We start from the raw sequence: 15,418 nt of genomic DNA on the forward strand, positions 1-15,418 counted from the left end.
ATCTAACAGGGTGTTTCTTATGTCTGTTGCATGCAAGATGGTTGTATAATCCAGAGAGAAAATAGGAAGGTATTTCCTTTAAAATTTGGGGGATGAAACAGGAATTATACATACATATAATTATATATTTTATTATTTTAAGACTAGTATCGTTGTATGAGATTGCTCAAAATGCCAAAAAAGGATGTAACCAGTAGTTTGTAAAGTGAGAAATTCAGAATAAAGCATGATTTATAATTCTTTCTTTTTTTAAATTCTTATAGCACTGATTTGTAGAAGTGGAATGGCTTCTGTAAACTAAATGTTCTACTAGTATGCTAGTCTCAGTTTCTTTCAATTTTCTGTATACGCTTTTAAGCTTTAAAACAAATAATCTGTCTTGCTTTATGGAGGATTTATTGCATCTGAACCCATCATTTCCTTGGGAAAGCCAAGGGTCTTGGCTTGCATTAAGCTTAAAGTAAATAGCTGCTTCTTGGACTTTTTTTTGAACAATTTATAACTGCAATATAGGTAAAAATAGGATCAACTAATTGAACTGCTTTTAGTTGTATTATATAAACCTTGATGGTTTGCCTAGTGGAAAGCGCATGAACATAGTGCTCATGAAAGCAACAGCCATATTACTTTTAAGCATGCATCAGAATAAGTGCTGTGGGATATGAACCGCTCTTTGACAACAAACAAGTGAGAATCATGAAAGGATTACATGTGTACTATTTTCACTGTCCACGGTGGCCACTACATATGTACAACTAGACGGATACTTAAATTTCCTGCTTTTTTAATCTAGTCTCTTTGAGCAGGAGCCACCATTTGTGTAACAAGTGGATTGTAGTTGCATTATGAAGACAAATGGAACTACAGCCAAGACCTAAACATAACTGGAGAAAGAGGCATGGTTTGCAATTCTGGGATTCTGCTTTATAGAATAGAGCCTCTGTTACAAAAATAATTTGAAGTGAATGTTCAAGGAAACTAAGCAAGATTGAAGAGCCTGTTATTGCAGAAAAATGCATCAATGTAGTGAAACTGTTCTTGGTCAGTATTCTAATCAGTGTACATATACATCTGTGATGGTTTTGTCCGGGATAGAGTTCATTTTCTTCCTAGTAGCTGGTATGGGGCTCTGTTTTGGATTTGGTGTAAGAATAATGTTGACAATACAGGGATGTTTTAGTTATTGCTGAGCAGTGCTTACACAGAGTCAAGGCCTTTTCTGCCTCTCACCCCACCCCACCAGCGAGTAGGCTGGGGGGGCACAAGAAGTTGGGAGGGGACACGGCTGGGACAGCTGACCCCAACTGACCAAAGGGACATTCCATACCATATGGCATCATGCTCAGCATATAAAGCTGGGGAAGAAGAAGGAAGAGGGGACATTCGGAGTGATGGCGTTTGTCTTCCCAAGTAACTGTTACACGTGATGGAGCCCTGCTTTCCTGGAGATGGCTGAACACCTGCCTGCCCATGGGAAGTAGTGAATGAATTCCTTGCTTTGCTTTGCTTGCGTGTGTGCCCAACTTTTGCTTTCCCTATTAAACTGTCTTTATCTCAACCCACGAGTTTTCTCACTTTTGCTCTTCCAATTTTCTCCCCCATCCCACCAGGGGGGAGCGAGCGAGCGGCTGCGTGGAGCTTAGTTGCCGGCTGGGGTTAAAACACAACAACATCTGTGTTTGTACAATTCATAAAATTCATATGTCTTGATTCTCTTCATTACGGAGAAAGTCAGAAGAGCACCAGAATCATGGCGTTTATGGACTAGCTTGTGACAGTGTATCAACACTGATATGAAACGAAAAACCATTGATATAGTGAATAAAATAAAATTCTGGTGTTTTTTAATGTTGGAGTTTTCTTTTTTAATTTTATTTTTAATGGGTTTTTCCTTCTCAGAATCTGCTGATAGTAAGGTCCAAGTAATATAATAATTCTAAGGCTATGCAAAGAGTCTCTAGTACTTAGAGAACTGCTATCATAAAAATACAATCCAAGAAACACTAGCTAAAGACAAATCATTAACTAAGTACCTGCTGTCTGATTTTTCTCTCCTTGATGTCTAAACAGACTGCTGTGCATAAATAAATATTTTAAATATTTGTATCTAGGTCAGTGTATCTTTTTCACTAAAACCAACACATGGCATAATTAACAGCCTCTCTGAAACAAATAAAACTTCAACTTTTTTTCTCTGCATTAAATCAGAGGAAAAACTAGTGGTAGACTTAGCATTGTGACAGAGTGATTTGCTCTGTAAATATGAGGACTTAGCAGACTTTCTTCAAATGTCATCATCCAAATACCTAGGCAAAAAGGTGATTTGTGTGCGTTATTGAATTTTATTTATTTATTTACAAACCACATGTCAAGATTTGGCCAAGAAGAGAAACAGATCTTTTAACTCTTGGAATTTAGGTTAGCAGACCACCAATTTTAATTTCAGATCAGTGATCTAAAATAAAATGGAAAAAATGTTTCATTTGGGCAATTGATGCAGAACAATGATATGACTGTGTTGTGGAAAAGACCATCCATATAAATTAGTGAAAATCCTGGCTGGGAAGCCCTATTCTCTCCTCAGCCCATGCAGATAAACAGAATGCTGGGATCTGTTCAAATCCAAATAGGCAAACAAAAACCTCATTGTTTATTATACAAAGACATTTTTGCTACTTTTCCAAGTGTCCTGTTCAGAAAGTATCAGTTCCAGTCGGTAGATGAAAATATGCAATAAAATATGGAGGACTACATTTTAATTTGGGATAGAACAAATTTTGAACCATTAATTTAGTTTTCAATTTTCTTCAGTAAAGCTAATATTGAACAGAGGATGTATGTTGCATTTGAAGAATCCTTTGAAGCTTGTCTTTTTAGAGATGGACTTATTCTTTCCCATTTGGGACATACCATTTTAACTAAGGTTGTCTGAGTTTAATCAAGTTAGCTGTTGATAAAAGGCATTTAACTTGTTACAGTTTCTCTAAAAGGTTAATAGCAGTCAAATATGAAAGATGATTGTTAGGGAAATGGTCAGTGAATAACGTTGCATTGTACATCTGCACATCGCAGTGTAAAATAAACTGTTTCTTGCTAGAGATTTTCTCAGTAATACATGGTGTGTATTTAATTCTTCAAATGTCTTCTCTCCTACAGTGTTGGCGAAGTACAGTGAAAGTTTGACCTATGAACATATACTTTATGTTAAGTTTTGAGTGGGCTTAATATGCTTTTTTCACTATTCCCTTTACATATATTCTCATTGGCTCGAATACTGTATGTGTGTACTTTCCTGTTTATTTTTAAGTCTTGTTGAAGGTTTTCCTGGGATTTTTGGTATTGGTAGTCCCTGAATAAAGGGAAATCTATTTGTGAGAGAACTTTTCAGCTGGTACTGAAACTCTCGAATCTGCTCTTCTAATGTTTTCAAAGCTTGAATGTAAGGAAATGCCATGTCAAAGTCTCAGCTTTGATTATCTTGGAAACTGCCAAAGTGACTGGAAAGCCATCCAATGGCAGATTGGAAAAAAAAAGTCCAAGATTTTAAAATTGTGTAGTTTTCACTTTTGTTTTTGTGAACTTGGAAATTGTTTTATTTCATTGAATTAATTAAAATAATCTTGACTTTATGTTTTGGCTTGTTTGAAATATTTTTATTATAACCATTTTTTACAAATCAATGTATAATCAGTATAATTAATTAGTACAAACAATTAGTATAAATGATAACTCTGCCACCTTAATCAGTCATACATATACAAGTCAACATTGAAATTACATAAGCAGGTCCAGAACTTTATAAAAATACTTCAGAGACCAAAACCTTTCACCATCTGAGATTTTGCATGAATATTTTGAGTTTCTGGGGTTGTATAGAGCTTGTAAGAAAATCTTGAGTGAGGTTTTATATCTAATGGACTCCTTGAAGGTACTCAGGCACAGCTTTTGAAAACATTGATTTTATTCTGTTTTTTATTTTTTTATCCAACTGAAGCCACTGTAGAATATTTGACTGTTGACTGGCTTTGCTCTTTATCTGCGTTATTACTTGTTGCTAACAACATTGGCTACAGAGAAAGTGATATGTTAATTGCTTGCTATGTTCATCTGTACCCTCTCCATCCTAATTTTGGCGTTGTAAAACTGTTGCTCTATCCCCTCCCCCCCCCCCCAAAAAAAAAAAAAAAAGGAGAAAGAAATTATAGTCATCAATAGGAATTTCTATTAAAACAGTTAATTCAAACTGATGTTTGAGCTTTTTGCTGGCACTGTGTTGCAAGGAAAACTGAGTGATCAGCTTGGCCGCTTGTCTGAAAGGCAATCTTGTTGTGCTCTATTAGAGCAAAATCGATAAGAAAAGGCTGTGAGGCCTGATGGTGCATTGTGAAAAGTTGTTAGAACACCTCATACGGGCTTTGGAGCTGTAAGCTTTTACAAGTCTACTTGCTGCAGACAGATGGAAAGTAGAAATGCTTTCAGTGGTTGCTGAGTTTGTCTTTTGACTTAAATTATCTGAAAATGTGTATACTGGTATTCCACAAGAGAAATAGTTTCAAAAATAGGTGGTTTTTTCTCCCCTTTATTTTAACCATTAACAGATTTTCTCTCTCTTATGTTCTTCCTCTTACGTTTCACTTAGCATGTGCAGCATGCAAGCAAAGTTTATTTGCCCATCTCTGAGTTTATTTGCCCAATCTAGCAATTTTTTGTTGTGTGGGTGTGGTGACTGGGAAAAGGAGCGAGTTGAGAAGAGGGGAGAGGAAGATTTAGGAACTGAGTTTTTAAAGTTTTTCCTTTGCAGAGTTCTGTGGGAAGTCCACAGGATTTCATAATCACACAGGCAGGGTCAGCCATCAGCATAGCCATTTGTGTGATACATGATAGGGATTTTGCAGGGTGCAGAGAGCGTGAGAGTTTTTAAATACCATTTTATTAATCTGTTTTATGAATCTGAATTAATCCACTATATAACCTATACATAAGGAAGAGAAAAGATTTTAAAATATTTAAGCTGAACAGCATAGCCGCCTCTGAAATAGAGGAGTGACTATATTTTCTTTCTTTGTACACCTGTGTCTTTCTTGCTGTGAAAGAGGAGGCAGAAGGTTTATGAAAAGGTCCAGTAGAAGCCATTTAGAAAGCTTCACATGTCCTGCCCTTTAATCAAATCTGTTTTTTTCCTCCTATAGGAAGTGTAAGCAATTTACTTCTGTCACGACTTTGTTCTTCAGAAGTTAAGTCCTGTTGAATTCATGACCAAAAGCATCTGCTGTCGTAGACTGGAGCTGGGCGCTCTGTTTTTGGCCTGATTTGGAAGCTGTTGATCCTCTTACTTTTACACATATAGCTGCTAATCTTGGTTCACAAGCTTGGGAAACTGGGAATCTCCGGAGGCTGTTTGTGTTCAGCGCATGGAGGCTCCTTAACACTGCCGGGAATTGCAGACACCTTTAATCTCTTCCCAGTCTGTTCCTTTAGAGCAACTCCACCTGTGTAGAGATAAGAACGGGAACAAATCCTGTGGGTCTTAGAGACAGCAGGTCTGTCTGAAGCAAAACTCCTTTTTTTAGAGTCAGAGATAAGAGTAGCAAGGACAACGGTCTGAAAAACGTCGGTATCTGTATCTGCAACACCTACTGCCTGCTTGCTGCTTGCTTGCTTGACAACCAAAATTGAGCACTAGGGCTTCTCTGGTGTTCGCTTTCTCTTCCAGCCTTGCTGCTGGATGCCATTAGATACTTCCAGAAATCCATTTTTTTTCAGCATTATGTAATCACACTTTTAATCCAAGCTCTTTACTCCATTTGGTGTATGTTGACAGTTTTTGCCTTGGCTGTCAGACAGTAGTCAGGGATGGCTCCTGCAGGTTACCTCACATGGGCATCCACAAATAACCTGTCAGCTCAGCAGGGCCCAGACTTGGTTATGTGTGGCAAAAAGTGGCTATAAAGAAAAAATGAAATGACCGTTATGTCACACAGAGTGCAAAGACTTTGGATTATGTGTTGCAGAAAAGAGCAAGTCCTAAGATATGTGAACTGTCAATTTAGTCATTAAATGTAGAGAAATTTATATTGCCATGGGCAAGTAAACTGTCATGGTTTAACCCCAGTTGACAGCTAAGCACCACGCAGCCGCTCGCTCACTCCCCCCCACCGGTGGGAAGGGGGAAAGAATCAGAAAAGTGAGAAAGCTTGTGGGTTGAGATAAAGACAGTTTCATAGGTAAAGCAAAAGCCACACACGCAAGCAGAGCAAAACAAGGAATTCATTCACTCCTTCCCATGGGCAGGCAGGTGTTCAGCCATCTCCAGGAAAGCAGGGCTCCATCACGTGTAACAGTTACTTGAGAAGACAAGCACCATCACTCTGAATGTCCCCCCCCCTTCCTTCTTCTTCCCCAGCTTTATATGCTGAGCATGACACCATATGGTATGGAATGTCCCTTTGGTCAGCTGGGGTCAGCTGTCCCAGCCATGTCCCCTCCCAGCTTCTTGTGCCCCCCCAGCCTGCTCGCTGGTGGGGTGGGGTGAGAGGCAGAAAAGGCCTTGACTCTGTGTAAGCACTGCTCAGCAATAACTAAAACATCCTTGTATTGTCAACACTGTTTTCAGCACACATCCAAAACAGAGCCCCATACTAGCTACTGTGAAGAAAATTAACTCTATTCCAGCCCAAGCCAGCACATAAATGTAATTTCCCATTGATCTTACTGTGAATTAGAAAGCTGCAGGGAAGCTAACTGATCATTAATAAAATAGTCACTTGGAGGAACTATCAGTTAGTTTGAGCACTTGTGAATGTAAAGAACAATAACTTGCAGCAGGCCAGTACTCATCTGTACTGAAACTGGTCTTGTTTCTTGGGCAAAGGCTATCTGACTTACTCTGTATGTAGAGGAATGCAAATGAGTGCCATGGGCTTTAGCGCAGTACCTCTTGGTAGCATTAGTACATTTTTTACTTTAAGTTGCTCTTGCACATTAACCAGATTTTTTACCAGTGTACCATTTTTCTTTCGCACCAAAATACACAAATATTTTACAGCCTTTTAAATACTATGTTTTTAAAAAGTTATTATTTACATATGAATCAAAAAGTATGCAGTCTTTTCCAACCTTTTAAAATACGTAACCATTAATTCGTTCAGATATATTTGTGTTCTGTGCTGTTTAGGCACACAAATTAACACTTTGTCAAGCAAGGTATCATGCTGTTGATCCAAATAGTGATTTTTAACTCCGATAAGCTTACAGTCTTTCTTAAATGAGCAAATAATCTGAGGAGCGTAGACTCCATGCATATTCAAGACAGAGAAGAGCACGACCTGAAGATGAGTCTGAATGCTGAATCTGATTCAGCCTCTGGTAGCGGCTGTTTGCAGCCTGACTGCTGCAAACTTCATTTTTCAAAGGTTCGTAACTTTGCGAGAGCTGAGCCGATTTTCACAGATGCAGCCCTGCTAAATTTGAGATCCTTACTTCAAAGCAAGATGGTGCTAGAGCTCTTTGACAAGATGGTCACCATTTTTCTTATTAGGGATAAAGCAGTGTATTGTCTTCCCTGGCCTCTTCAGAAGCAATGGAAAGTTTTGGTTGAAATTGTTAAAGCAGAAATTTCGAGTAGAAAACTTCAGCCTGTCTTTTAGAAGTCGACACTTATATAAGCAACTGAAAACATTCTCTAATAAGAACTGTTGGGCAACTTGCGTATTGAGGACGTTCCCACTCCATCTCTACTAATAAAGACGTTTGTAATAAAAATGATTGCCCTTTTCAGAGTAAGAAAAAATAAAGGCAACTTCAAGCATTAATGAATAAAAACATTTTCAAATGAATAGCTTGATGTCTAACGGTGGCAGGTTTATTTTAGAAAGCTGTTTTTATATAACACCATTGGGAAAAAAAAGATGATGAGCTACCACTTTTTCTTTGAATAAAAAGTAGTTTCTTATTCACCCAAGCGTAGTCATTCATAACTACTGATTTTTCTGAAGAAGCTTTTAAAATCCGTATAATTATCTTTGCAAAAAGAAAGGGCACAAGTGACACAGCTGTCTTATTCATACTCTTCCTCAGTTGGGAATTTTCCTACGGAATTAACTTGCCCTCAAAAGGGGATTCAGTGTCTTTGCCTAGGTTTTACAAGTTTTGGGGGCCAGGTATATGGCATTTAGGGGAAACATTGGTTTGTTTGGTCAGGACTTCTGGTGTATTCTGTATTGAAAAGAGGTCTGTCATGTCTGTAGAGTCTTCTGTAGTGAGGTCCCCTGCTGCTAAAATACTGACTAATTGGTTATGTGAGGTTTAAGCAACATGAGGAACATCTCTAGTGTTGGTGCAGTCAGTAAATAGCTATGGTGTATAATTACTACCATTGCAAAAAGCTGAAATGTTTTTATTAAATACAATTTATATGTATGCTCTTTTAAAATAATCTCTAAGGTTATAACTTTTTTTAAAAAACATGCCTTCATATTTAAAGGTGGGAAGCATTATGTGATGCCATGTAAATGCCAATTATTCTTAAAAAAAAAAAAAAAAAAAAACAAAAACAACAAAACCACTTTGCTTGAATTTTACGTGATTACCAATTATTGATTTTTTTAACCAAATTTCAGTTGCAATACTGAGAAGAATCTGAGTTGTTTTTCTGCAGTGTTACATTTATATTCATTTCTGTGCATAATGTCACGCGCTTTTCTGGTTTTTATTTAACAGTTTGAAAATTACTGCAATGGTTGTCATAACTGTTGTATTCCACAGATGTCTTGGGTATGGGTGTGATCCATGAATAAGGAATTAAGGAAAAGGGTACACTTAATGTTAACCCTTGTCACTGCTTCCCACCCATATGGTGGATTGTACCAAGTGTCTTTCCTATGTAAAAAAGTGGACACAACTCTCAAATTCCAAATGCCACCTGAAGTTTCAGAATCTACTCAGTCTTACTGTTGTTGTCACTTCAGATTCAGCAGATATATAAAGTGTGATTGATTACACATTCATAATCGCTGACTGCTTTGCTTGCAAAGTTGTTTTTATTCTAAATTCAAAAAAATGCATCAAAAACAAGTAGAATGAAAAACAAGTAGAATGACCTTGCATGGAACTTGATATGAAAGTTACTGGTTTTCTTATTGTCACTTCGTTTTGCATACTGCAAAAATGCTAATATCAACAACTTTACTTTTTATTAGGACAGCTGTGAATGACCTACCTGTCATTCTTACCTTGGCTCTTTTCTAGAAGTAAAGCAGCGTTCTTCAGTGTTTCACCTCTTCAGCTTCTTTCCATACCTTACAAAACATCATTACATACATACATTAACAAAACCATTAAAATGTATAAGTATTTCAGGAAGAAGACTGAAGTTTAAAAATAAGTAAGTAGGGAAGTCAGCACATTTTTAAGTACTCAAGTACAAAAAGGTAATGGGAAGCAATGCATAGTTAAGGAAAAAATGTTAAGATTTACAAAACCAGGTTACACCTTCATTAACTTAAATGATCATTTAATGTGTTTTTAAAATGGAAAAATAACTAAATATCAGTCTTTAAACAAAAGCTTTTGCCTCTTCAAATGAATTAATAATAGAGGCAGTCATTTAAGTTACGCCTTGACAGAGGAAAAAGTTTTAGATTTGTTCTGCTCTCCCACACCCTCCTTTTTGCAGAAATCAAAATTCAGTCATCAAAATTACCTTCAAGCAGATATTTTCCAAGCAATTGCCTGTCATGGGATATATTATTAAAATAACATTGACCTTCTCTTAGCCCAAAAGGAAAACAAAATTGTTTTTCATATTAGACTGACTTTCATACTGATTAAACAAAAATAATTGCAAAAATTATGTGGTTATAATACAAAAGAAAATAGAAGTTAGAAATATTCTTGGTGACAAGTTCAATAAGCAGTCTGTTGCTCTGTTAAGAAATGGAAGAATACAAATTTGGGAATTTATTTGAAATACTGTAATTGTATTCTGTAAACCTAAAATATTTGCTTTCATTGAGAATGCTCCTGCCATTTATGCTCACAGCCAAACTAGGAGCAGATTTACAGACACACTTAGTGGGAGGACCCTTCCAGTCTGGAACATGATCCATCTTCTACTCTCTAGTTTAAATTTGAGCCTCTTCTAGGGATGCCATCAGGTTTTGTTCTCTTGCTTTCTGGCAGTCTGGATCAGTTCCTACAAGGATCTTGCGAGACGCCAGATTGCACAGGTGACAGATTGCGTGTTCTGTCATCGCTTCCATACTAGCAGCGGAAAACTTTTCATCCTATTGCTAAATGTGGTCAGATTTGCATTATACGTAATGCTGTAATTGACCTGTAAGCGCTGGATAGTGTATTTTTAATTATTCCTTTTATTTAAATGGATTTTGAAAGAAAAAATGCCTAATTTTTAAGAGTGCCTTGGTTCAATAAGATCTACTGGATTTAGCTGAGGAGCGTTGCAAAGGAGATGGTGTTATGTATTTGGCCTGATGCACTGAATAGTGGTCTTACTTAAAAAGCTTAGTCTAATGTAATCAGTCATTTACCAAACTAATTGTGCATTCTTTAGCTGAAGATGTCATTTAATTAGAGAACCAATTTTTGCCAGTTTACATCCCTAATCAATTTAAGTTTTATTCAGTGAAGAGCAATTCATGTATCCTTAAACCTTAGCGACATACGAAATGCACTACGGTCGTATCAGCATGTTTCATCGTGTCTGTGGTTAGCCCTAGGGACAGAGCGAGCCCTCCACTGGGACTCTGTCCTTGTTTGGCATTTATTTGGGTAAGAAGGCAAGTTGTACCTGATCTTTTCCAGATGCATCATGCTTCTTCCTCTTAACCAGCCATGCAGGTCAGTGCATTGAGGTGAAGCCTCACTTTGCCTGCATTCCCCCCCACCGCCCTTAACAAGTAAACAGGTGAACAATGAGTTGGGGAGTCTCTTTTCTGTTGGGACCCAGCTGTTCTGTTGAGGTGAAGAGATGGGTCCTTCCCCTTCACCTCCCCGATTGAAGTCAGATGTTTAGTCATGACTGTTCCCTAGGTATGAAAATATTGGAGGCTCAAAAATTGGATATGCCTTGATGTGAGCAGTTAGCCAATATTTGAGGAAAAGAGCTATGTGACTGAAATAATACCATGCTTAGAAGGCATAGCCACACAGTTTTCTTTCCCTATACCTATATATTCCCATACAGGAACTCATGGCACCAAAGAGCAGATTTCCTTGTAAACATTTTCTAAGCCAGTCTGTCAGTCCAGTTTTCTGCTTCATGGAGAAATGTTTTCAGCTATTTTCATAAGGAAATAATGCTTCTTCTGTTTAGCCTGAGTATTAAAAACTCAAGGGAATGCTGGCTACCCTTCAGAGACCCTGACTGCCATGGGTAACTCATGGCCATTACATTTCTTTCCTCTTGGTAAGACTGGAAGTCATGTATTTGCTTAGTGTTTCACTGATTTTAAGATGAAAAGGATGCAATTCATTTCTATTTTGTTTTTAACTACATTGCTTGCTATAAAGTTAAAATATAGTGTGTGTTTCTTACAGTTAACTTTTTATTTTTGTTCTCTGTCCAAGTTGGATAATGGAGATGAGCAAGCAGCCCAGATCAGACGTGAACTAGATGGACGACTACAATTGGCAGAACAAATGGCAAGGGTAAGTGGTTGCTTTCATGTACCAAAAACATATCTTCATATGAGATTGAGTGGGATGATACATAGCGTGTGTTTCCAGTTTCTGATTTGAAAATTAAGCAGAAGATCATCTGAAAACAGTCTGGCAGATGCATTTCTTTCTGCTCTGGAGTATCTGTGTCAACAGGGGTAGGGAGAAAGCAAAACTTGTTTTTGGAAAGTCATATGCTGTGTGATCCTACCTTTCCTTCATTGGCAAGTCCAGTGGTGAAACAAAGGGTATATTATTTGCACATTTGGGATTATGTATTTTGGAACTAAAATAAGTCATCTTTCACATACAGAAGTGCATTATGCTGTGCATAATTAGGGGTATTACCATAATGTTTATGTCTTACTACAGCTTATATGCGATATACTTTTTAAGTATATATAATATAGTTTACATTTATAGATTAAGTCTAAGTTCATAATGGTTATACTAGTATTGCAAGTAACAAAATTATGAGTGAGTCTTGTAGGTCAAATTAGTGGTGATTGGGTAAATTATAAATTATTTTTGTAAATTTTAGAATGCCAAGCCTATTTTTCTCTCCTATAGCTTGTATTTTATTTCAGTGGACAGGATTATGCCCCTCTACATTAAATATCACAGATGGGATTGGTATTGTCCCTGGCCATATCTTACTAAATTTTGGAGAAAGACTCCTTTTTCACAGAAAGGCAATCTCAAGTCTCTTCAATCTTCTGTGAAGCCTGGGCTTATAATGAAAGTTGTCCAATAATCCTATGTTTGCTCTGTTGCCTTCTTGCCTTTAGCTCCAAAAGTTACAAAATATTGGAAATATGTATGTTATACTCTGTGTGTGCAGAAAAAAAGTATATTCTATTAATATGATATTAATTGTAAAGCAGTTAAGATTTGCTTGTTTCTTTAAAAGGAAGAAATTATCATTTAGGTCCATGAAATTCATAAGTAACAACTTGGAGGTGTAACCTTCCTAAAAAGCAAAATGCTGTCCATAAAAGTTTCAAATTCATTTTAAAGCAAGTGAAAATTATGAGCACTATTTAAACCACGTAAATCTTGTTCATTCTGTCTCTAATGTGCATACACTGCACATCTGTAGATTTTTTAAAGAAAAATGTATTTATCCATTTGTTACCCGAACCATTACTTGAAAATTCTCGTGATTGCTGCAGTGTCAACTGCACAGTTTTGCACAGAATAAGGAACTCCATGCCCTACTTGGTACATCCAAGTCAGAAATCGGAGTTTTCATACATCTCTTTTAAACTACTTAAAATGCGGAATTTTTTGTGGGGGACTTTGAGAGCTAGTCCTCATTCTAGCAGCTGTGAGAATTATTAAGATTATTTAAGCCTAAGCAATCAAATGCTGCAAAATATGAACTTTATTCTCAGAGCTCAAAAACAAGGTAAAAAGCGTTTTGATACTGGATTATGTATTCTAGCATCTTTGTTGGTAAAGAAAAGGGTTTTCAGTGATTACCTGCCTGTAAGAGTATTATTAAACTGCAGTCTCAAAAGATCAGCACAGCTCAAGAGGAATCTCTGCATATAGCTTTTTTGTTGTTCAGGTCTCATCCCTGGTTCCTGTAATACATTACTTACTGATTTTACAAGTTGATAATTATAAATGAGAAGTTTATTTTAGCAGAAAAGATAATTTAGCCTATCTCATGGAGACAAGAACCTTGGAAATATGTTCATCTATGACAGAATAAAATCAATGGGGAATTTGTGCATCTGTTTGCCCATCTGTTGTTCATATGACTAAATTTAAAGTAGTTGAAATCAGTGTGTATGACCTAATGGGAATTTCTACCTATTGTAACTGGTGCTATGCTTTTCTAAGATAAACTTCTATGTGATCCTATGAAGAGACTACCCAGTGTCTTTTCTCCTTGAGAAATGCATCCTGAAAATCCATTTTAGCACTCTCAGAACCCAGACCTAAAAGCTTGTGTGTACATCAGCCTGATCAGTGTCTCACATCTGTCTCCAGGGTCTTTGTTTCAGGATGTATTCCAATATGTTGCAATCAGAGTTCCTAAAATTCCAGTGTTGTGCAGGGGGATGTGTTCTTCAGATGATCTGGGCTTTTCATATCAATGTAATTACATTCCTGTGCATATACACTAAAAATAGTGGAAAAACCCCACTATTCTTGTTGTGTCTCTAAATTATTTTAAATATTATGTGCTATAGCAATTTTGTTACAAATTCACTGTCTTAAAAAAGCAAATAAGAGGGAGGGGTGGGTGGGAGGGGTGAAATCTGTAGACCTCAGAGTCTTTATGGAGGATCCTCACCCTTGTTTTGTGAGGGAGAGAAGTGGCTACAAACATTTAGGTTTTACAGAAATAAAGGCCTCCATATATTCTGATAGTGCTGTCTGAAATCATGGAAGATTATAGTCATAAAAAATATACAGCAAAAGGCATTGTAAAAAGTTTCCTCGATTTTTACATTGGGGTGGAAAAAGCACCTTGATAAGAGGACAGATCTTTTACCAGCATAATAACAGTCTGTCTTTTCTGTCTTCTGTGTTGGCATATTATTATTTGAGTGATCCTCACAGGATAAGGTACAGTTTGAAAAACACTCTAAAGTGGGTTTTTCTTTGGCTAGAGCACCCTGAACCTTACCCTGTGTTTTTAGTTTCTAACTATAAATAACTTTTTTTTCTTTTTCAATCTGTAATATACTGGCTCTGTAATGCTGTAATGAGCCAGACCTGGACTTGCTGCAGTGTTTTGGGTCATAGTCAACTTGCTTGGTCTTTGTTATTGGAACAAAATCAACTGTAAAGGTTTTAAATGTAAAACATTTATGATACTTCTTATAACAGATAACGATAAAAATTGGCTGGTTTAGGAGCAAGGTGCCTACCTTTGCAGACAATACGTGGGAAGCAGTGTTTGTTTCTCATTTATACGTAAAACACATATTTTAGAATAATTTATGTTTTTGTTTAATCTTGAGTGACATATTCTCCCAAGCTGCCCTATATTCAATATCAGGGGAGAAACTGTGCATAAAATTGCCTCTGTACGTGTTCGTATATGCATTATATATGTTTATTTGTTCCCTCTTTGTTATACACGCAATATTTAAACACTATTATCTAACTCCTACAGAGGAAAAAAGTGATTTTTATGTTCGCTCTAACACTTATGTTTAAAATTATCCCATGTGTAATAATTCAGCATTACTTTCAAAATGAATGACCTATTATTAAAAATAGAAATAAACAATGATGGGAATTTTGTGTCATGGTTTTAGTTTAACAGCTTTATGTTAAAACCACAGATGTGATTGACTGACATATTTTTGGTAGCATGGGAAATGGATGAAGTAACAAAATTATGAGTGGACAGTTCATTTTATTAATTCCTAAAATATTTGAAGGTAATATTAAAAGTGTATTGTCAATTCATACGCTTAAAACACATGTATTAGAAATATCTAATGTGTACATATTCAACCTGGGTTTATGGTTAAATGATTCAGGAGGGGCAAGAGATTCCGTTTTTACAAATGTCCCTTACTTTATTTTTTTTGACGTGTTCAAAGAGATATTTTGTTTGAGGAATATGATGGAATTCTCAATTCAAATTACATTTCTGCTTGTCAAACTTAACTCTATTTATGGGATTAGCCTTCCCATTACTGTTTTGAAGATAGAAAAATAGATAGACACTGGAATTAAGATTTCTATTTTTATTAAATATCTCTTAACTGAGAGC

The 15,418-nt window shown here is 36.5% G+C and overlaps 1 protein-coding gene across 9 annotated transcripts in view; it reads left to right on the forward strand.

Moving 5' to 3' along the window:
* The window catches only part of CADPS2 (calcium dependent secretion activator 2), a 321,285-nt gene that overhangs the window by 120,023 nt on the left and 185,844 nt on the right, over positions 1 to 15,418 (forward strand). For all 9 annotated transcript variants that reach the window (XM_075491545.1, XM_075491547.1, XM_075491553.1 and 6 more), the window contains one exon: positions 11,587 to 11,667. In XM_075491545.1, coding sequence (XP_075347660.1) covers positions 11,587 to 11,667 — 81 coding nt within the window. The remainder of the gene's footprint in view (positions 1 to 11,586; positions 11,668 to 15,418) is intronic.

This window comes from Mycteria americana, chromosome 1, assembly GCF_035582795.1.
Source record: "Mycteria americana isolate JAX WOST 10 ecotype Jacksonville Zoo and Gardens chromosome 1, USCA_MyAme_1.0, whole genome shotgun sequence".
Lineage (NCBI taxonomy): Eukaryota > Metazoa > Chordata > Aves > Ciconiiformes > Ciconiidae > Mycteria > Mycteria americana.